We start from the raw sequence: 22,379 nt of genomic DNA, 5'->3' as shown, positions 1-22,379 counted from the left end.
CGGTTATTCTCATTTCAGCTTTCCGCGTGCACTGGAAGTGCACCAGGTCACTGTTGAGTCCACGTGGGAGGGTTTATAGAAACACAGGCAAGCTGTCCCGAGACAGAAACCAGAGAAGCTATTTTTCACTTCCCCAGCACCGTTGCACAACGTCTCTGCCGGCACAGAAGGGCTAAGATGATGTCCCAGCACCATCCCACCACGCTGGACTTGGGATGTCCACTGGGACCCCTGGGGACGACCCCAGATAAAGCCATCAGATGTTTGCTCACCCTGCAAATACCCTCCATGGATTGGGAAGTCCCCAGCAACCCTGGTGAATGGCAGGAGGCTCCTTGCATGCTTGGTCATGCTGATGCGATCCCGTGATGTAGCTGAGAGCAACACCAGCATCCATGGGGCATCCTCAGGATAGGGCAGGAGGGGTCCCAGCTGCATTTAACCTGCAGGAACTTCTCCTCACAGCCCTGCTTCAGGACTGGAGAGACAGGCGTTGCCTGGACCTTGCCAAGAAACGCCACCTCCACCAGCAACGGTGATGTCCAAATATTTGAGATGGACATGTCTAGTCAGGACACAGATACATCTCACTCAAGGTTTCTATGTGCTTGTAGCCTCCACCTCATACCATGCACCGTGTGCTTTTCAGGATGAAAATCCAGTCTTGGTTGTGGTTCTAAAGCTGCCACTTCTCTGTGGTTTGAGGAACTGCCCAGACAGATGAGGTTTGCTCTGGATATTTACACTGAGGGTGGTGAGAGCCTGGCCCAGGTTGGCCAGAGAGGTGGTGGCTGAACCATCCCTGGAGACATCCCAGGCCAGGCTGGACGGGGCTCTGAGCAACCTGAGCTGGTGAAGATGTCCCTGCTCATGGCAGGGGTGGCACTGGGGGAGCTGGGAAGGTCCCTTCAACCTGAATTGTTCTGTGATTCTACGACTTCTTGGCCCTCTGCTCTGACATGTGCATCTCCTCCAGGATGGAGCTGCACGTCCAGCTTGGCATTTCCCTCTTTCCCCAAGTGTCTGCTCCAACTGTCCAGCAGGACAATTTAAATTAAAACCTGAAGATATCGTACAGATGACAGGGGCATGTCCCCCACCATCCCAGCAGAAAATCCTATCAGCTGCACTTTGCCAGGCCATCACAGAGCCGTCACATTTTTGCACACCCTGAGTACTCCCACGGTTCACCTATCTCCAGCCTCACCACGAAATGTCCCCCAAAATCCACCTCCCCTGTTCTGCAAAGGATTTAACCTCCTAGCCTCTCCCAGCCTCTCCATCCCACCCAACAGGAGGTGGCCTTGCCCCTTCCACCTCCCCTGTTAACAATGTCAAGGAAGGACATGAGAGGGAAATGAGAGGTGGAGAATGACAAATAGAATCACAGATTGGTTTGGGTTGGAAGGGACCTTCAAAGCTCCCCCAGTGCCCCCCCTGCCATGAGCAGGGACATCTTCACCAGCTCAGGTTGCTCAGAGCCCCGTCCAGCCTGGCCTGGGATGTCTCCAGGGATGGTTCATCCACCACCTCTCTGGCCAACCTGGGCCAGGCTCTCACCACCCTCAGGGCAACAATTTCTTCCTCATGTCTGGCCTGAATCTCCCTCCTTTAGTTTGAAATCATCACTACTTGTCCTATGGCAACAGGCCCTGCTCAAAAGTCTGTCCCCATCTTTCTTATCATCCCTTTTAAGTACCAAAAGGCTGCAAATAGCTCCAGGTGTCTCTCTGCACAAGCCTGTGGTGCAACCATGGAGGGATTAAGTACAATATGATGTGAGAAGAACCAAGGATGGTGTTTCCAGGAGAGCTGGGGAAGTGCAGACCCCACTGCACCACCACTGGAGACCGGATCCAGACTGGTGAAGCACTGGGAAAACCAGCCTGTTGGCTGGGATGGGTGAGGAGCAGAGCTCCTGGGATGGAGAAGCTCTTTGGCAGAAGAAGACAAGCTATCGTCCCTCACCCTGCAAAAGGAAGGTTCTCTATAACCACGCCAATATGGCAAGGAGTAGGGAGAAATATTTAATCAGGATAAGGGGCAGAAAAACAAACTAAGAGCTAAACTATAGACTGAACATTAAACAAAGCTTTGAAACATGTAAGAAAATAATTTTTGGAAACCACCTAACAGGGAGGCTTGGGAGGAAAGACCTGACGAGTTGGACTGGTATTCAGAGGGGATTGTGTGACAGCAAACTGGAGCCACCAAGCCTTGGACACAACTGGTTCACGTAGACCTGCTTCCCATAAAATCCATCTGAGCTTTCTCACAAGGCATCTGTTTGCAGGAGACATGTGCTGACATTACAGGGCAGGCTTTGTCAGGGCGTTTGGGAGATGTTTGCTTCTACGTGACCTTGGGATGTCACAGCACGAAACCTGAACCGGGAGATGATTTAGTGTACAAGACAGATCTTGCACAGGAGAAACTCTGAGGATGGGAAATGCTCCTGCTTTCAAGATGCTTTCCCTTTTTCAAACCCCTTTTCACATCACCCACGGAGCTGCAGGGACTGGGGAGGTGATTTACCAGCTGCAGACACTATGCCCAAGCAAATCCATGGGGAAAGCCTTTAGCGGATGGAATACATAAGCCCAGGTAGGGATACAACAACACCATCAGGGACAGATGGTAAAGCACAAGCTAAATTTTGGCTGTTCAGCAACTGGAAAATAGTCAAATGATGTAGGTCACCACAATCTGGGAAAGAACCCCAAGAAATGGATCAGGATCATGAAGGAAGGATTAAACTGGAGTTATTATAAAAAATCTGGTCTTGACTGGAGACAGTTTCATAGCATCATAGAATAGTTTGGGTTGGAGGGGACCTTCCAATCTCATCGAGTCCAACCCCCTGCCATGAGCAGGGACGTCTTCACCTAGATCTGAGATCATGACAGCTTCATAGCTTTGCTGTGATGGTCCCTCAAATAGGATCACTCAGGGTACTTTGGTGCTAGAAACTTGCTGACAAGTACCAAAGCAGAGAAATAAAAATGTTCTGGGTCCACAGTGATTGATTTATGAAAGAAAAGATCAAAAGAGCAAACTCTCATTATCATTAATGTTAACATTCAGTGCACAAGTCATTGCAGGAACTTCAGAGAAAGAAGCTATCAAATAAAGGTGAAGCTGGAATGTGGTTGTAGAATAAATAATCTAGATTTATCTTGGCTGATGGGAAGAGGTAAATAATTCTCCTGATAGACTGAGAGTTGTGCAGTTACCCAGCATTTGTTGGATGATGCTCATTGAGGAGGATGGTTCTTGGTCTGGAGAAACCACCAAGGGCTCAGATGAGTTGTATAGAGTGAGGCAGACGAAGGTAGGATGAGAATCAGAGATGAGAAATAGTGCCTTGGATCTTGTTGGGTGGGCTCTGCAGGGGGAAACGTGCCCACAGCTTGGTGTGGACACTTTGATCCCAGGCAGCCTCATCATCTCCCACGCACGGTCACAGGGGTCTGCAGATAGCAAGTGACACAAGGACAGCTTGGCCTGGGGCACCTGAAATTCATTGGCGTCCTCCAGAAACGAAGCCCACAGCTGGTGGTGCAGAAACATCTCGGCTTCTTCTGTGGACAGAGCAGATCTGTGCTTTTCTCACGGGTTTTTATGGCTGCCGTGCCCGGAGGTATCTGCTCTGGGTAGAATATTTTGCTAGGGCTTTACTAACACAGTGGAAAAGGCCAGTTGATGCTTTAAGGACTTGCAGCTTGTGGTTGCTCTGCTACTGGTAGATTTTTTCCTGCTTTGGAAAGGCAGAAGCCCTGAAACCAAAAGCAGCCAAGGAAATGCTGACCGTCTTTGAAACTGCAGCTGTATTTAGACAAGGTTGACCCACAGGTTATCACCATGTCCAGCTGGGCTGTAAAACCCCATACTGACCCCATCCCTCCCTTCCCCTTTGCAATGTCTCAGGGACAGAATCATAGAATCACAGAGTCATTTTGGTTGGAAAAGACCTTCAAGATCATCAAGTCCAACTGTTCCCCCACCCCTGGCACTGCCCCATGTCCTGAGAACCTCATGTCCGTCTGTCCAACCCTCCAGGGATGGTGACTCCAGCACTGCCCTGGGCAGCCTGTTCCAATGCCCCACAGCTCTTTGGGGAAGAAATTGTTCTTAATATCGAAGAAAAAATGGATTTGCTCTGTGCTGTGAAAGGAAACCTGGAGGCAACCCTAAAGCCACCCCATGGGCCATCGTGGCACCAGGGACCTACCAGGAAAGGGCATCTGCTCCGATTGGGGAAGAGGAAGGAAAAATTGAGGTCAACACTTTGCCAACGCTGAGTTTTGTGCCTGGAAACACACATTTCCCTCCTGCATATCTGTCTCTACACAACCCTTCTGCAGGCTTTTGCAATATTTTCCTGGTTGACGCTCTTTTGGAGGGGAACCGTGGCTCTAAGTTCAATGGTGGGTGCAGTAATTCGGTGACCTTAGAGAAACTGCTGCTTCCAGCTCGCTGGGGAGAAAAAGGGGCTGCCCTTCACAATGGAGAAGCAGTTTTGTTTATAGCTTTTGCCAGGCACTGAGTTTCTCCAAGGGCAAGCAAGAGAAAGTGATTTATATGCATATCTTATTTCTGCTAAACCTACAGAAAATCACCTGTGATGAAGCACATTTCCTACGAAGCTTTGAGTGCTTCCACAGCAGACAGATGTTTTACCCAGAACAGCATCTGGCAAAGCTTCTAAAGAGGTTTTTAACATGTTTTTAAGCAGGGATCCTTGCTGTTGGTGGTGATGCTGATACCCCCATGGGATGGGCATGAGCCCAGACACTGGTCTCAGCTGGCCCTGGCACCTCCTGTCCTGCAAGGAGGGCAGAATTTTGCCAGCCCTTAGATTATTTTCCTACTATTATTTTTTTAATGTAAACAGTTTCCAAAAGCTTTCTGGAGGAAATGGTAAAAAGAGGAGAAATTCAAGAAGATCTGGGCCGCAAAGGGATAAATGGGTGTTCAGTCATGTGCAAACATTCCCTACAGATAACAATCAGTAGAGCAGGAGGACGTCATCCTGCTGGGTTTTTTTAATTAATATCCAACCATTCCTTCCTTAAACTCTTCAAAACTGCTCAGACGGATCAGAGCGTAGCACTGGCAAAGAAAGTGCAGTCGTTTTAGTCTGAAGTACATTATTCTCTCTGAAGAGCCGTTTATAAAGTTAATATTCCCATCAGCCCTAATAAAGAACCTTTCCCCTAAGATATAGTGTGCCACCCTTGCACACCGGGCAGGTTCAGCTAATATACATCATCCATAATGACTTTAAAGTGAACCGAGCTTCAGGAGGATAAATCAGGCGCGTTGCATCCACTATCGCCCTCATCCCACAAACTGCTGAGCAATTTCAACCCCGCTGCCTCCCAAGACCATGGCACCTTTGCAAACCTGCCAGCATATATAACCCAGGAGTAGATCTTTATATCCCCAGAAGTGTAACTTGTACATCAGGTCACGTTTTCCCAGGCAGGTGAAACCCAAATTTCCCCAAGAATCACTCATTCCTGCAGAAATACAGGAGAAATGGAGACAGTGCCCTGACTTGCTTAGACACAAAAGTTTCGACACCGTTCCAAGGTAAAATATATGTGAAAGATGACTGAACAGGCTGGAGCATGGCCAAGACATCGAGACGAGCAGAATTCCACCTACTAAGCGCGTCCCAGCAGCTACAATAACATGCAAAACCATAGCGTGATGCCTCCTCTAAAAGAACAATTTGTTTTGTTTAATTCCTCATGACACACCGGCCGGCAGAAAACGCTGACCCGCAGACAGTAAAATGCTTGGGAAGCTCACAAGATGTTTCACGTCGTGGTGTGAGCACTGAAGCACCCAGGAGGGATCTAGAGAAGTAAAAACCCTGGTAGTAAACACAAAGCCAAGTTGTGGAGCTCACCAGTGGGCTCCAGAAAGAGCTGGGGACAAGCATCCTGCAAGCAAACCACAGGCAGACGCTGGTTTGGCTTCTAATTATGGGTTCAGGTTGCTAAAGGCTTCTTCTTTGTCCTGCCAGACAAGTCTGAGGACTTTACAGAGCCAGGGTTGGAACACGTCTAAAATCCTTTTGGCCAGCAAAGAGGTCGCAGTGAGATGGTGGGTGAGGCGGGATGCAGGAGCAGCAGTTCACCCCGAGACACATGGACAATGGGTGATAAAAAGCGGATTTTGCAGTAGAAACAAAACAAACTGCACTCTGGCCCCATAGAATAACAGAGACCTTCCCAGCTCCCCCAGTGCCCCCCCTGCCATGACAGGGACATCTTCACCAGCTCAGGTTGCTCAGAGCCCTGTCCAGCCTGGCCTGGGATGTCTCCAGGGATGCTTCATCCACCACCTCTCTGCCCAACCTGGGCCAGGCTCTCACCACCCTCAGGACAACAATTTCTTCCTCCTGTCCAGCCTGAATCCACCGCCTTTAGTTTCAAACCATGACCCCTTGTCCTTTCACAACAGGCCCTGCTCAAAAGTCTGTCCCCATCTTTCTTCTCGGCCCCTTTTAAGTCTGGAAATGCCACACTAAGGTCTCCTCAGAGCTTCTTTTCTCCAGCTGAACACCCCAGCTCTCTCAGCCTGTCCTCCCAGCAGAGCTGTTCCAGCCTCAGATCATTCCTGGGGCTTCTTTGGCCCCTCTCCAGCAGGTCAGTGTGTGTCCTGTGCTGAGGACCCAGAGCTGGATGCAGGTGGCATTTCAAACATCCTCAAGGCACAAGCCACTTCTAAGGAAAGGCTCCTGATTCATATCTCCTGTGAACTGGGACCAATTGTGTGATTTCATCATCCGGCACATGTGACTCCTCCTGAAGAAAAACAATCAGCACACCATCTCCTGCCAGCTCCCTGAAGAAGTGCAGCGAAGGGAGCAGGACCATTGCTCTGCAGGGAAGGCATGGAGTCCCACCTCTGGGTGCGCCAGGAGGGCGGCTGTGAGAATGGCCTCAACCCACACAGGGCTTGTCTGGCGCTATATGTTCCTATGCACAGGAATCAACACACAAGTGCGGTTTCAGTGCCCCACCAAGGGAATTGTCACATCCATGAAGTTGTTTGCACCATGCTGGGTTTCATTAAGCAAACTGTGCTCTGCTGAGCATACAAGACCTTCTGACACCAGAGGTGAGAGCAAACCACAGCTCACATCTGACTTTGGGATGCAGCTATCGAATCATAGAATCGAAGAATCATTTTGGTTGGAAAAGACCCTCCACATCACTGAGTCCAACCATTAACGCAACCCTGGTAATGCCCCATGTCCTGAGAACCTCCTGTCCGTCTGTCCAGCCCTCCAGGGATGGTGACTCCAGCACTGCCCTGGGCAGCCTGTTCCAATGCCCCACAGCCCTTTGGGGAAGAAATTGTTCCCCACATCCAACCTCAACATCCCCTGGCGCAACTTGAGGCCGTTTCCTCTGCTCCTGGCGCTTGTTCCTGGGGAGCAGAGCCCGACCCCCCTGGCTCCAAGCTCCTTTCAGGCAGTTCAGAGATCAGAAGGTCTCCCCTCAGCTCCTGTTCTCCAGCTGAACCCCCCCGGTCCCTCAGCTGTTCCTCATAAAAATCCTCATATAAACTGCACAACCACTTCCATAGTCACGTTTCCCACAGATGTAGCAGCTGGTGCTGGTGGCGAGCAAGAAACGCGCGTGTAAACACATCAGGTATTTGTGTGCAATGCCAAAAAGGTGACTTGCAGCACCTCTCCTACCTCTTTCGGCATTTCCTGTGGGAAGAAGAAATACGGCACCGCAGACAGGGCCACGAGACTGGCTGCCACCAGGAAACCAAGCCACCAGGCACCGACCCACCGCGGGTCCTTGTTCGTGAGCTGGACTTCACCTGCAACACAAATGGAGAGATGGGCATCAAATCAAAGGTGAACAGAGGGACCCCAGCGCACCAAAGGATGGTGATGGGTGGTCCCAGTCACCCCAGATGTTGGCGTACTCCGAAGTGGTGACTCCCAACCTGGCGACCATCCCTTTTGGGGTCTGAACGGCACCTGCACTTGATTCATGTCATGGTGCTAAATCACATTTCATTCTTCATTATCACCAGGGTGCCTTAAAACCTCAGCCATTTGGATGGAGACAGCTGCGACAGGGATGTCCTAGAGCAAAGGAAAGCATCCCCATCACAGCTTTTTCAGAGAACAGACACCCATGTTGGGAAAAAGCTTGGAAATACCCACTTAAGGGGATTAGGGGATGTTGTCTGTCAAGACAGAAAGAAAATCTTAATATCAAAATAGAGTTAACTCCAGTTAACTTTTGGCATCCTGTTCACAGCAGGACTTGGGCCCTGAAGCTCTGCCCACCAATCTGGTCCATCAGCCTGTGCCTGGTTTGCAGCTCAACCAAAGAAAATGATCTTTAAAATCACTTTAATAATGATTATATCCCTTTCTCCTGAGTGTCTTCCTTCAGTTCTCCCAGCCTCCTCTCCTCGCATCCTCAGGGCATTCTGCCAAAGATAATATTTTCTGTCCGAAGGGTATTTGGCATAAATAAAACGAGATATGCCGAAGCCAAGATGCTAATTCACAACAGGGTGAGTCTGAAACAAGAAGCATTTCTACAGAAAAAGGGGATACCTGTGGTTAGGTAGCATTAACAAAGAAATCCAGGAAATGAGTCCTCCCAGAAACCTCTTCCCTAACCGTGATTTTTAACATAAATGACATATTCTTGCTGAGGGGTGCAATTAAAACTGCAGTCAGTTTACCGGATTTTGGTACAGTGGATACTGCCACATCTGATCTCCCACCTCTGGAAGTAACAAGTGATAGGGCAAAGACAACTGATAATCTCCTCCCTGTGTGGTGTGTTCAACAAATTGGGATTTTAAATCCCTTCCTGAGTAAACACTAAGTTTTGGGGGTTTTTTCCTAGGAAAATGTGAGGTTAAATCAGATTTATCATTAAGCTGTCACAGCTTGCTTGCTTTCCCCAGCAGGCTGAAGACAGCTCTGAAACTGGGTGTTCTCCAGTTCAGGCTGCTCGGGCACATTTCTCGTTCAATGTCCTTCTGCAGAAGAGGAACCGAGCATCAGTCTCCAGGGATGGTTCATCCACCACATCTCTGGCCACCCTGGACCAGGCTCTCACCATCCTCACGGTCAAAAACCTCTTCCTCATGTCCATCCTGAGGATGCACCGTCATCCCTTGGGGGTCGGGATGCTCGGAGAGGGGCTGGACCACTGCTGGATCAGTAAATGGGATGCAGGGAGGAGGATGCTGGTGGGTCTCCAGGGGCATATTCACTCACCTCTGGTGACTTTGTCAATGTCGACATAAAAACGCAGCATGGCAGAGCCCAGCATGAAGGCCACCCCCGGCCCGATGACGGTGAAGGAGAACAAGATCCCTGCAGAGGGGCGAGAGCAGAGAGAGGCTCAATCATCCACGAAGGGATGGAGTGGGGGACAGGAGGTGCCTTGAGGCAGGACCAGGCTCTGCCCCATCTGCCTCCAGGCTATTTTCCTGGCAGTTTTCTTATCTCACACCTTTCAAAGGGTAACAACCCCCATGCCTTCCAGGGTCCCTTCGCAGGGAAGGCTTTACAAAACTCAGTTCTTCCCTGCTGCTTTTCTTCATCCTCCCAGAAATATTGAAATACACCCAGGAACAAAATGTGCCCCTTGGCATAAGAAATCCAGGAAACGCAAAGATCTTTTACAAGGTTAAGGAGATAAAAGCTATCAGCAAACTCTCGTAGGTGAATTACTGATAAAAAAAATACACACAGGTAAGATTAAACTCCTGTCTTAAAGGTGATCCTTTCAAATATGGTTCAGAGGTTTGGAGCATCTGCCAGAGTAAAATCTGATGCGGTACTTCCAGTATCTGGACAGTAATGACTTGGTCACCCTTGCTGCCCCATTCAGTTCAAAATGCCCTCACAGATAATAGGTTGAAAATGGCTAGAAGGACCTACAAGGACCATCTTGTCCATCCCACCACCCTGGGACATCCCAAGCAATTCTCCAGCACCTCCTCCCCTGAAGGATACTTTCCACCTCCCAGATGGCCAACCCTGCTTTTTAAGCTTCCTATAATCTTCTCTAAATCTAAATAAAGTCTTCCTTGCCGCATTTCGAGCCCACAGCTGCCTCCTGTGAACACAGAGATCAGATTCTTCCTTTTTGTTGAAGCCTTTTTGAAGGAGGACACGGTTATTATCACCCTCACTCCAAAAATCCCAGCATCTCCCCTAAATCACACTTTCCAGCACTGCTGGTCTGTCCAAGCTTGAGACAGACAAACCATTTTTGCAGAAACCTTCCTAGCACTGGCTGATGCAGAAGGGTTATGGCCTTCCTATAGATGAGTAATTCTGGTTTCCCCTCTTCCCACAACAGCCTTACCCAAATAGAGGGGGGAGTTCCTCTCACTGGCGAAGTCGTCGATGTAGGAGATCCCGAAGGGTTGGATGGGAACACCACCAACACCCAACAGCACCTGGGCAATGAACATGACCAGGAGAACCTCGTGGTTCTCCTTGGCAGCGTGTGGGGTGCAGTCGGCACCACTGAGGTTCCCCCAGGACCCCAAGACTCCAGGCTGGCACAGGTCGGTAGTGTTGCTGAACATGCCTGAGATGACAAGGAGAAGAGGTTTAAGGAGCTTAGTCTGGAGAAAGAACTTCCCTAAGATAGCAGCAAACATGTAGATGTGCACACAGTAGATGTCAAATGGAAGAAAATGCAAAGAAAGTGCAAATATTATTGCGTAGGTGTTCACAGAGAGATGGATGCATGTGCCATGAAGAGCCACCTCCATGGTAAAAGCAGAGCTGAGATAACTTCCAGGACTTTTGATAGATTTTTTGCAATAAAGTGAGCAAAACTGCATATTTCATGAATAGCTATTCAGGAAATAAGAGCTCATTTTACCCAGAAATGGATCACAGAGCTGCCTAAGTCGAAGTGCTGATTCTAGCACTCTCATCTTCCTTAAAAGACTGGAGGAAGGGGATGTTTACAGCAGGGTTTCCATGGTTATGTCCCCAAATCATACACAACCCTGAGTGCTCAACACTGGGCCACCAGCACTCCTGAAATGCATGTTAATGGTTTCCAAAGTGTCATTAGCACCTGACCACTGTTTGCAATTTTTTCACCTATTTAGTCTTGCTTTGGTGTCTGCAGCTGAGTGAACCAGCTGTGCTCTCTGATGAGCAAGAGAAAAGCCATTTAGTGGAGGTTTCTAGAGGATTTGCTGGAGCTTCATGGCAGGATTAGGAAAGTGATAAGAAAGTGGTTTTCCTCCTTTCTTTCTTTTCTCATCCGTTCACCTTCCTTCAGTGAGAAAATCCCAAATCCACCCTGACTGGCTCCTCCATGAGTGATTTACACCTTCAAGTTTCTTTCACAAGAGGTGGTTGTTTTTTTATGGTGGGATCTAAAACCTCAAAGACAGCTCAGGGAGATGGGAAGACAGGTGAGGTGTCCCTCAAGCAGAAGTTAGGTGTGAAACCAATTTTTCCCCATTGCAAACAACAGCGTTTCACCCCCAAAACTTCTCTGTTGGGTTGAATTAAGCTACTTCCCGTATCTCTTGTTTCCTTCCTGTAAAGGGCCATGGAGTTCATGAGACCTTTTCTAATCTATGTTATGAAAGTCAGGGAGCAGTTCACATCCATGAGGACAGCTTGCCTCAGCTCATGGAAGATAAGAGCTCTGACGGTTGGAGAAGACTTTCCTGCTACCTGGTCACTGGCTGCTGTACGGATGTGCAGAAGACAAGGGGAATCAAAGGTAGAGCCCATGTTGTGATGGTTTTCATGCCCTCCCTCATGGTTTCAGCTGTCCTCTGGCTCTTATTCCCATCATCAGCTGTTGCCTCTCAGGACTGAGATGATTAAATTCCCAGAAAATTAAAATTCTTTGAGAACAAACCTACAGCTTGCAATCCCAACCCCTCAAGGGAAGGTGATTGCCTTTTTCTATCCCAAAAGGCATGAAATTAGTTCCTAGAGTACCTACTGGCAACAGACCGGTCATACTCATAGGGTCCAGTGATGAAGTGGGGGAGAGACATGAGGAACCCGGCCAAGGAGACGAGGATGGCGCCGCAGCCGATGAAACGAGGTCTGTGCACTCGGCTCCCAAAGTAGCTTATGAAGACGATGAGCAATGTGTTCCCAACCTGCAGCAGGACACATAGACCAAGAGGTCTCACAAGGGAATGACAGGAGCATGGGGAGCGTGTTGGCCAGGTAGACTAGGAGAATCAAACTGGTTCTCACCTCATTGAAGGATGCGAGCAGCCCTGATGTCTGGCTGGAGAGGCCATATCGTTTCTCGATGGTTGAGATGGAGCTCTTCAGGTAACCGGAGACCAGGAGCTGGGAGAGCTGTAGGAGTCCATGGCAGAAAACAAAGAACTGACAACACAAAAAGAGAACATCCAGCATGATTACTGAGAGCTGCAAGATAAAGACATAAACTACAAAAAGCCCTTGAGGTGCTGGAGTGAGTTGAGAGAAGGGAACGGAGCTGGTGAGGGGCTGGAGCACAAGTGTGATGGGAGCAGCTGAGGGACCTGGGGGTTCAGCTGGAGAACAGGAGCTGAGGGGAGACCTTCTGATCTCTGAACTGCCTGAAAGGAGCTTGGAGCCAGAGGGGTCGGGCTCTGCTCCCCAGGAACAAGCGCCAGGAGCAGAGGAAACGGCCTCAAGTTGCACCAGGGGAGGTTGAGGTTGGATGTGGGAACAATTTCTTCCCCAAAGGGCTGTGGGGCATTGGAACAGGCTGCCCAGGGCAGTGCTGGAGTCACCATCCCTGGAGGGTTGGACAGACAGACATGAGGTTCTCAGGACATGGGCAGTGCCAGGTGTGGGTTAATGGTTGGATTTGATCATCTTAAAGGTCTTTTCCAACCAAAATGATTCTATGATTCTATAACAAATGGCATCTACTACACAAAGGCACAATTACTGAACATGAACCTTTGACCATGAGCCTTTGAAATATTACCCTCACTCCTGCCATCAGAGATCGTCTGAAATTAGGTCAGGACTACTAAATAGTCCTCTGCCAAACATGACAGTAAGGTTAGTATTTGTCAGGAGAGTGTAATTTCTTCAGCTGAAAGTGGCTTTGGACATTTCGCTTGGGAAAAACTTGCTGTGAGTTTTTGTTGGCCTGGACCCCGAGATCCATCAGCAGAAGTGAGAGGTTGCACAACCTTCCTGCTCCCATCCAGCCTGTGGCAGGCAGCCATCCCCAGAGCTCTTCTGGAGCAGGAATGAGCCCTTCCAGACACGGCAACAAATGGCTTCTTCACACAAAGTCAGGAGAAGGTCAGGGAGAACAATTCAGGCTTTCTGTTTTCGCTTCCTTCTAGTGAAGCCCTGGGTGGAAATGATGTATACCCTTTGGGGAAAATGTGATGGTTCCTTTCTGCTTCCATAAGGAAATGTTTTCAAAGATCATCATCATCCCCTAGAAAATCATCTGATCTCATCTCCTCCAGAGTTTGGGACATGGTGGTGCTGAGCTGCCCAGGAGAACACGTGGCTCAAGCTGCCCCATTACTGAGAGCAGCATCCATCTTCCTGATTATTATACGGAAATATTTCATGAGTGCTGAATGACCTGTCCCGGGGGGAAAGGAAACCACCTCCTCTTCATCCACAGCTCTGAAAAATACTCAGCAAAGAGCCAGCAAGCCATGTCCTTCCCTACTGCCATATGGCTCTACACAGGCAGCCTACCACTCCCCAAAATGAGATAAAATAAGCTAATCAACACCAACTGTTGCATGTAGAAGAAGGATATAAAGCTACTGGAGAGTGAGGAGTGGCTAAAGTCACTTGGTTTGTTCAACCTGGAGAAAAGAAGGCTAAAGGGAAACCTCATGGGGCTGCAGCTTCCTCACAAGAGGAGCACGAGGGGCAGGGCTGAGCTCTTCTCTTTAGTGACTGATGATGGAACCTGAGGGAATGGCAGGAGATGAGCCAGGGAGGGTCAGTGGGACATGAGGCAAAGGTTCTTCCCCCAGAGGTGCTGGGCACTGAACAGGCTCCCAGGGAGGTGTCACGGCCCAACCTGACAGTGTTCAAGAAGAGACTGGAAAACGTCCTCAGACACACGGGGTGACCTGTGGGGTGTCATTGCAGGGACAGGAGTTGGACTCCATGATCCTTGTGGGTCCCTTCCAGCTCAGGACACTCTCTGTCCTAAGGAGATGGACCACTCGTCTCCTTGCAGGACAGGCTGAATATCCCTGGAACCTGCACAGCTGCTGCCCTCACCCTTGGATGCTGCCCAAAGCCGCAGGGTGTGACTTTTGGTAGATGTTTTCACAGTCGCTGGCTGTAGCAGGACATTGCTCCGGCTCCGCGTGTTTTGCAGTACAGTCTTTCCTGGAGAAGCTGCTCAGCTTGGCCTGGGTTTCTGCTATGTCTCATTCTGATCCAGGTCTTAAGTGTGGTGACTGCCAAACCAGACTGCTTGGTAAGCAGATGGACTATTTACAGTACAAAAAGGAACAGTAGAATCACAGAATCACATAAGGGTTTGGGTTGAGGGACCTTCCCAGCTCCCCCAGTGCCACCCCTGCCATGACAGGGACATCTTCACCAGCTCAGGTTGCTCAGAGCCCCGTCCAGCCTGGCCTGGGATGTCTCCAGGGATGGTTCATCCACCACCTCTCTGGACAACCTGGGCCAGGCTCTCACCTCCCTCATTGTAAAAAACAGGATGGTCAGGCCCCTTTGGCTCCCGGGTAGCACTGGGGTATGGGTACCACCACCAGAAGTGATGTGTTGGCATCATGCAAAGCAGGATGATATCCAGGACCTTCCCCCTTCCAGGCTCGTGTCACCCCCGAGGGCTGGACCATGTTTGGACCAGGGAAATGTCACCCAGCCAAAGGAAAGCTTTCCCACAGTCAGCTTTCCTAAATCTCCTGTGTTCCTGCAGGACATGCTGCCTAGGTCCAGGCACTGTTTCCTGAACACATGAGTCCAGATGGAAATGTTGAGGCCAGATTCATTCTTTTCCAGGCATCTGTATTCACATTTGGGTATCCACAGCCAGGACCTTCATGGCACGTTGGTTTACAGCAGCTCAGCAGACTCCCACCACTTCCTCTCACCCCCTGTTGCACAGGAGGTGAAAATGGGTTGGGAATCTGGTGTTTTATTCTACCTGATCCAGACAGACTAAAGCACAGAAAGGAGAGATAGTCCTGCAATGGACTTGCAGTGGCTTTGTGTCAGCACTGGGCAAGGACCCCAGTTCTTCTGTTTCCAGGGGCTGTTTCCTGTTAGACACCAAATCACAGCACAGCTGGTGATTTGCCAGGAAAAGAAGGAACAGCCACAGGGACTTGAGATCTGCTGGAGAGAGATATATGACCCTATTTGTCTTTGGCTGCACACACGATGCTGCTTTTTGTCCTGCTGCAAAAACCTCTCATTTACATTTCTGTCTCTGACTGAGGCATCTGGCTCTTTGACTTGTATGGCCCAGACAGATGGTCTTCACGCCTGGAAGGAGAGACCATCACTGACACCAGCGTGACCCTTGTAAACAGAGGGAGAGATTTACTGAGGAGCAACTGCCGCAGAGCATAAGCTCAGCTCTGCTTGAGAGACACAGGGCAAAAATACCTACAGCACCTCCAAGCTCCCAGAGGTCATATGGACACACACACCAACATGGTGCTGGAGCGAGCGGAGAGAAGGGAACGGAGCTGGTGAGGGGCTGGAGCACAAGTGTGATGGGAGCGGCTGAGGGACCTGGGGGGTTCAGCTGGAGAACAGGAGCTGAGGGGAGACCTTCTGATCTCTGAACTGCCTGAAAGGAGCTTGGAGCCAGGGGGGTCGGGTTCTGCTCCCCAGGAACAAGCGCCAGGAGCAGAGGAAACGGCCTCAAGTTGCACCAGGGGAGGTTGAGGTTGGATCTGGGAACAATTTCTTCCCCAAAGGGCTGTGGGGCATTGGAACAGGCTGCCCAGGGCAGTGCTGGAGTCACCATCCCTGGAGGGTTGGACAGACGGACATGAGGTTCTCAGGACATGGGGCAGTGCCAGGGGTGGGGAACAGTTGGATTCGATGATTTTGAGGGGCAAGCTCAGTCCTGCCTTTGGGACATGCCCAGGAACACGGACACAACATGATGCTCATTTTAAAGAGGGTTTTAGTTTTCTCCCAGCAAGCTGCTGCTTGCAGCTTCATTCGTCCAGACCAAAACCCTATGCTGGAAGAAAGATCCTTCACTTTCTGCAACCCACAGAGCAACCAGCACCTGTGACCCCCACAGCCTTCACTCGGGGGGTTCACAGAACCATAAAGTAAAATCACAGGATGGTTTGTGTTGTAGGGACCTTCCCAGCTCCCCCAGTGCCACCCCTGCCATGACAGGGACATCTTCACCAGCTCAGGTTGCTCAGAGCCCCGTCCAGCCTGGCCTGGGATGTCTCCAGGGATGGTTCATCCACCACCTCTCTGCCCAACCTGGGCCAGGCTCTCACCACCCTCAGGGCAACAATTTCTTCCTCATGTCTGGCCTGAATGTCCCTCCTTTAGTTTAAAACCATCACCCCTTGTCCTATGGCAACAGGCCCTGCTCAAAAGTCCGTCCCCATCTTTCTCATCGGCCCCTCTGAAGTATGGAAAGGCCACAATAAGGTCTCCCTGGAGCCACAGCCTTGAGGTCAGGACTCCCAGAGGATAAAAATGTAGACCTGAAGTGAAGAGAGCTCCTTCACTGAAATCTGCCATGCACTCTTACAGGCTTCTCTTTCCCTCTTCTGCAAGAAAAAAACAGCGAAAAGCAAAATCCTGCGTCAGTGCAAGGGAATTAGGATGTTGCTGGTGGTAGGACATTCCAAGGGGATTGCAGCGGCTCAAGGAAACCAGAGGTGGAGGACAGGGGGTAACACCAGCAGCTGGTGGGATGGTTAAAGACAACCCAGCCAGAACCCTCAGTTATGCACCGTGTCCCTCCGAGGGAGCGGAGGTGGTGAAAGAGCTGCCAAGGCATCGGACCACAGTGCACACAGCAGCATCAAACAAAGGGAAGGAGATCCCCAGGGGCTGCCCGGAACAGCTTCCTGAGATCAAGCTATTGATAACAGGCTTTAATTAAACATTTCAACCTCTGTTCTTCAACATGTGCCTTTTAACAAATGACTGCTAAGCCAAACACATTAGAAGGGCCAACGTCTGACATTTCTGGACTCTCTGTGTTGAAGGAGCGAAGACCAAGAGATTGATAAAAACCTTTATACCTGGGTGGTAGCTGGACAAAGGTTTTCAGACACAAGTCAGAACTATAGCGAGCAGGGGAACATTTAGAAAGTCAAAATTGAGGTGGAAAAGTTTGAGAAGGAAGAAACAAACAGGAATGTGAAGAAAAATGCCTACGTTTTCTCCAGCTTCTGCAACGATTATCAGTCAAATAGTTCTGGGAAAATGTCACAGAAAAACTTGGCTTTTTGCAGGTTCTGCCAGATATTCTGTGTTTCCCATGTTTCCAAGGTGGTGGTTTACTTTCCAAAGGTAGCGAAGTGGGAGGTCTTGCAATTAAAGCTCTGCAGGGCCAGGTCTCCTCGTTGCCCTTCAGGGAGCCGCTGTGGGCAACAACCCCAACCACAGGGCATTTTCAGTCTGCGGAATATTTTAATGAGTGATAAATAGAGAGATGGCAATTGCTAGTGTGTGATTTCCAGATTGCCCCGTGGTAACTGTGATGATGGCGGTGGGTGGTCGAGTCCCAGCGGCATGTCTATCTCAAGGTTCCTCTGAGACCTCCCATGCTATATGGTGTAGGGTTGACTCAGATGCCATCGTGCGCCTTTCTCAGCTGGGTCTGGGATATAACCCACGCCACAGGGCCGGTAGATCCTCCTGCACGGTCTTTCTGTGCCATCTGGTTACTTTTCCCAAGCTGGGGTCCTTCCACACCTGGTCTTTGGACTGGTGGGACCAGCCAGCCTGGGTCTGATGAGCTACCCCAGCAGTGGGGGAACATCAGAAGATGACCTGGGTCTGCAGACACCAGCCTTGTCCCAAGACCTGGGTTTTGACAGCAGAACATACTCATGGAAAGACAGGGGCAGCCCCAAAGCCAGCTGATCCCAGAAAGAACCCCAAGCCCAGCTGTCTGCCACCTCTTCCCCATTGTGGGCCAAGCCACGCTCACATCCTTCCCCCTCTACACCAGAAGAATTAAAACAACTCAGAGAATCCAAACGAGCGCTTGTGTAGGCTAAGGAGGAAGGAAGGGAGAGTTTTTTTAATGTGTTTTTTTTTCAATAAACATCCGCGAAGCGTTATTATTATAAGTGCCTCCTCAGGTTCTGCGTTGGGATAACATCAAACATCACACTAGACCAGGGACAGAGGGTGTTTGGTATCAATGGACCCCTGAAAAACCGACCCCTGTGCAGAGCCAGGGTGCAAAGCAACCTTCCTCCTCTGGAGCGGTGCTACCACCGCTTCCCACCACCCATGAGTCACGGAGAGTGCCCAGGACATCTTCCCAGTGCCCCAGAGGGATGGGCAGCATCCCTGGAAGGTGTCTGGTGAGGAACCCTCAACCGCAGGCAATGACGCCCCAACCCAATATCTACACCCTCCACAACCAGCACTGGGATGAGATCCTCACTGCTCTACCACAGGTTGAACAAGGAGCTTCTCTGCAACCAAGAATTTTTGGAGGAACTCACTGCTTTTCTGCATTTCCCTGTATTTTTAAATATATTTTTACAGGCTTTCCTCTACTAAGCCTTGCATTGTGTTGGCAAGGTATTGCTGCTCTCACTCCACATGCGTAAAAGAATAGAGAAATGTACTCAGTCCTAAACAGCCAATAATTTACAGAATCGTAGAATAAATTGCAGAACTGGGGATTAAACATCAATATCTCCTCTATTGATGGTCTAGAAAAAACCTTCTTACAAAGGTTCCATTGTGTTTCCACTGTTGATTGTGCAGTTTGGCAACGAATCCTCCATGTAAAGGCTCTGAACGTCGCACACACAGTCTTGCCCCGGTTGTCACAGGGAAGTCCCTATCACGCTGTTTCCATGTGTTTGGGAGACTTTCACTGCTGTTTTAGGAAAGGGTTTTGTGCCTTTGCACATGATAAAATCCCATGCAAAGGGCTGTGCTTACAGGGAGGAGAAAATGGGTCTGGGGCAAATCAGCTTGTTCCAGTTTCACAGAATCACAGATGGTTTGGGGTGAAGGGACCTTCAAAGCCCCCCCAGTGCCACCCCTGCCATGACAGGGACATCTTCACCAGCTCAGGTTGCTCAGAGCCCCGTCCAGCCTGGCCTGGGATGTCTCCAGGGATGGTTCATCCACCACCTCTCTGCCCAACCTGGGCCAGGCTCTCACCACCCTCAGGGACAACAATTTAATTTAACCTGCTCTGATGGACCATAGGAATTCATCCCAGGGATCTCTAAAGGCTCAGGAACCATCAGCCGCAGGATCAGCTTTGAGTTATATCTCTCAGTTGCCTTTTGACACATGGCAACTGGTTTTCATGACACACTCTCTCTCTACGGAGATATATATATATCTATAAAAATTGCAGTGCTGTGATTTTTGGTCCTTCAGCCACTTGGAACACATAAACCACATTTAGCAATGGTTTTGTGTTTCTGCAAGAAACACTCAAACCCCGGACTTGAAGCTATGTTTTCTGAGGAAGTCATTTAGAAACCGGACAGGCTGACCTAACTTCTTGGAAAAAAATGAAAAAAACAAAAAACAAAAAACCAAAAACCATCCTGTGTTAATTGTGGGCCTGGTGACATGCATGGTCAGGTCAGCTCTGCCTTTGGGGTGAAAACAAGTAGTTCAGTAGTTGAATGGGAAAAACAGAATAGGAAGAGATGATTTTCTCTCCTCGGCCACGGGCTGCAGCCAGGATGATGCCTGGCAATGTCAGGAGAACAACTGGAAATGGCTTTGTTAGAGTTGGTCCCAGCCTGATGCTGCTGCACCTGGTCAAGGGCAACCCCCGGTGTCAATGCAGGCTGGGGATGGAGGGATGGAGAGCAGCCCCCAGGAGAAGGACTCGGGGGTGCTGGGGGTGAAAGATTGGCCATGAGCCGGCAACGTGCGCTTGCAGCCCAGAAATCCACCCGTGTCCTGGGCTGCATCCCCAGCAGCGTGAGCAGCAGGGGGAGGGAGGGGATTCTGCCCCTCTGCTCCGCTCTGGTGAGACCCCCCTGCAGTGCTGGTCCAGCTCTGGGTCCTCAGCACAGGACACACATGGAGCTGCTGGAGAGGGGCCAGAGGAGCCCCAGGAATGATGCGAGGCTGGAACAGCTCTGCTGGGAGGACAGGCTGAGAGAGCTGGGGTGTTCAGCTGGAGAACAGAAGCTCCAGGGAGACCTTAGTGCGGCCTTTCCAGACTGAAAAGGGACCAAGAAGAAAGATGGGGACAGACTTTTGAGCAGGGCCTGTTGCAACAGGACAAGGGGTGATGGTTTGAAACTAAAGGAGGGAGATTCAGGCCAGACATGAGGAAGAAATTGTTGCCCTGAGGGTGGTGAGAGCCTGGCCCAGGTTGTCCAGAGAGGTGGTGGCTGAACCATCCCTGGAGACATCCCAGGCCAGGCTGGACGGGGCTCTGAGCAACCTGAGCTGGTGAAGATGTCCCTGTCATGGCAGGGGTGGCACTGGGTGGGCTGGGAAGGTCCCTTCAACACAAACCATCCTGTGATTCTATGATTGTAACCGTCCCTGCATCCTCTTTCAAAGCTGCTCTGACCTGGAGAGATCAGTCGTAATTTCCCTGCTGAGCTTTCCGAGCAGAAGCCCATTAGCAGGGTGTCCATCAGGAGCAGACCTGGTCTCCACCAAAGTCCCTTCCTTTTGCTCTTCTCAGGGTGGGCTCCAGGGACCCTTCAGAAAGCAACAGACTTCAGGAAACAACTGCCCAGTGTCCTGCCCAGGTCTGGTCTGCAACAACCCCCACCAAGGATTTCATCTATTTCTGCATTCACGCAGACACCCTTGCTAAGGAAAGAGACATAGATTCCTCACACAGGCCCAAGATGACTTTGCACCTCAGCATCTTTAATCTTTGAAGCTTTGAACCCCTTTAAAAAGACTCCGCAAGGAAAAATCAATGGGATTTTACTTTTGAAGATAATGTTGCTGGCAAGTAAAAAACAAAACAACACCAAAAAAACCCAAACAAAACAAACCAAACCCACCAAACTCTTCCCCACAAAAATGACAGGTCTGAAACCTTGGACACTCGCCATCATCTTTTGCTCTACAGCCTGGTGATACTGTCTAACAAGTCGGGTAACTGACTTCCAACACACTGAATGCAGCAATAAGTTGATAATTACTCATCAAGAAAAATTCTTCAGCCAAGAGAGGATGAACCCGATGCCGCAGGACAGAAGGAGCCACCCCAGGTGCGGCCGGTGGTTCTGCAAAGAGCTCCTCAAACGTTCAGCTGGAGAGGACCTGAGGTGGCACCGAGCCCAGCAGGACACTCACAGCATCGCATTGCCCTCAGACTTTGAGGAAGGAAGGTTTATATGGCTGGCTCTGCTTTACATTAAAATTACATGAAGACACAACAGAGAGAATGAGGAATCTGGTCTCCCAGCTCAATACCAACTCTCCTTAGTAAATGAAACCATCGTTTCCCGCACACATTTGCAGCAACACGCTAAGAAAAGCTCACGTTAAATCAGTTGTGTGCGTACCGCAGGCGTATAAAGAAAATCCCCAGACTTGTGGCTGCGTAATAACAGAAAAAGCGTTTTCCACCTTGCTCTCCACCTGTTCAGCCAGCAGTTTCTGATCTGCTCCCACATCACACCACCGCTGGCTCCCCCAGAGCTCAGTCTTGAGCTCCCACTTCACAGCAGTCTGTTCCCACAGCGAAACGCTTCGTACCTGTCACCTCCCTTTGTTTAAACAAGAGCCCCTTGAAAGCCGATGCTCACGAGCCAAGCGGCATGCTCCATTGAACATAACAATTGTCATCCAGCTAGACCCACCGCTGGCTCAGCTTTAGTTTCCCGCTTCCTTGCGGTGCACAAGGAGAGCGCAAAACTTCTGAAATGTCCTCTTTGTAACAAAAAGAAGATGGGAATATGAACTTGATTCTGAGCACTCACTTTTTCTGGCATCACCGTGGCCAATGCTGATTATTATTTCTACTTTGCAGATGCTTGTCTTATCTGAATGTTTAACACCTTTATTTTTCTTTTGTGTGTTGCTACGCTTCTCCAAGAGCACCTAGCGGCACAACACCAGTTGCACAAGTAGTGTGGTCATTATGGTTACATGGGGTTTTCTAAAAAATGCCATTAGCACTGTACAAAGACGAAAGGGTTCCCCACACCACCTCCATAGCCAAGGATCATGG

At 49.9% G+C, this 22,379-nt stretch overlaps 1 protein-coding gene across 3 annotated transcripts in view; it reads right to left on the bottom strand.

The window, feature by feature from the left end:
* The window catches only part of SLCO2B1 (solute carrier organic anion transporter family member 2B1), a 64,792-nt gene that overhangs the window by 24,103 nt on the left and 18,310 nt on the right, over window positions 1–22,379 (bottom strand). For all 3 annotated transcript variants that reach the window (XM_065834381.2, XM_065834371.2, XM_071812122.1), the window contains exons 3-7: window positions 12,263–12,400; window positions 12,000–12,162; window positions 10,380–10,607; window positions 9,281–9,379; window positions 7,721–7,851 (exon numbers count right to left, since the gene is read on the bottom strand). In XM_065834381.2, the coding sequence (XP_065690453.2) occupies window positions 7,721–7,851; window positions 9,281–9,379; window positions 10,380–10,607; window positions 12,000–12,162; window positions 12,263–12,400 (759 nt within the window). The remainder of the gene's footprint in view (window positions 1–7,720; window positions 7,852–9,280; window positions 9,380–10,379; window positions 10,608–11,999; window positions 12,163–12,262; window positions 12,401–22,379) is intronic.

Source organism: Patagioenas fasciata, chromosome 1 (assembly GCF_037038585.1).
Source record: "Patagioenas fasciata isolate bPatFas1 chromosome 1, bPatFas1.hap1, whole genome shotgun sequence".
In the NCBI taxonomy this organism is placed as follows: domain Eukaryota; kingdom Metazoa; phylum Chordata; class Aves; order Columbiformes; family Columbidae; genus Patagioenas; species Patagioenas fasciata.
The sequence above is the reverse complement of the archived record's forward strand: the minus strand, read 5'-3'. Positions and strand labels throughout refer to the sequence as shown.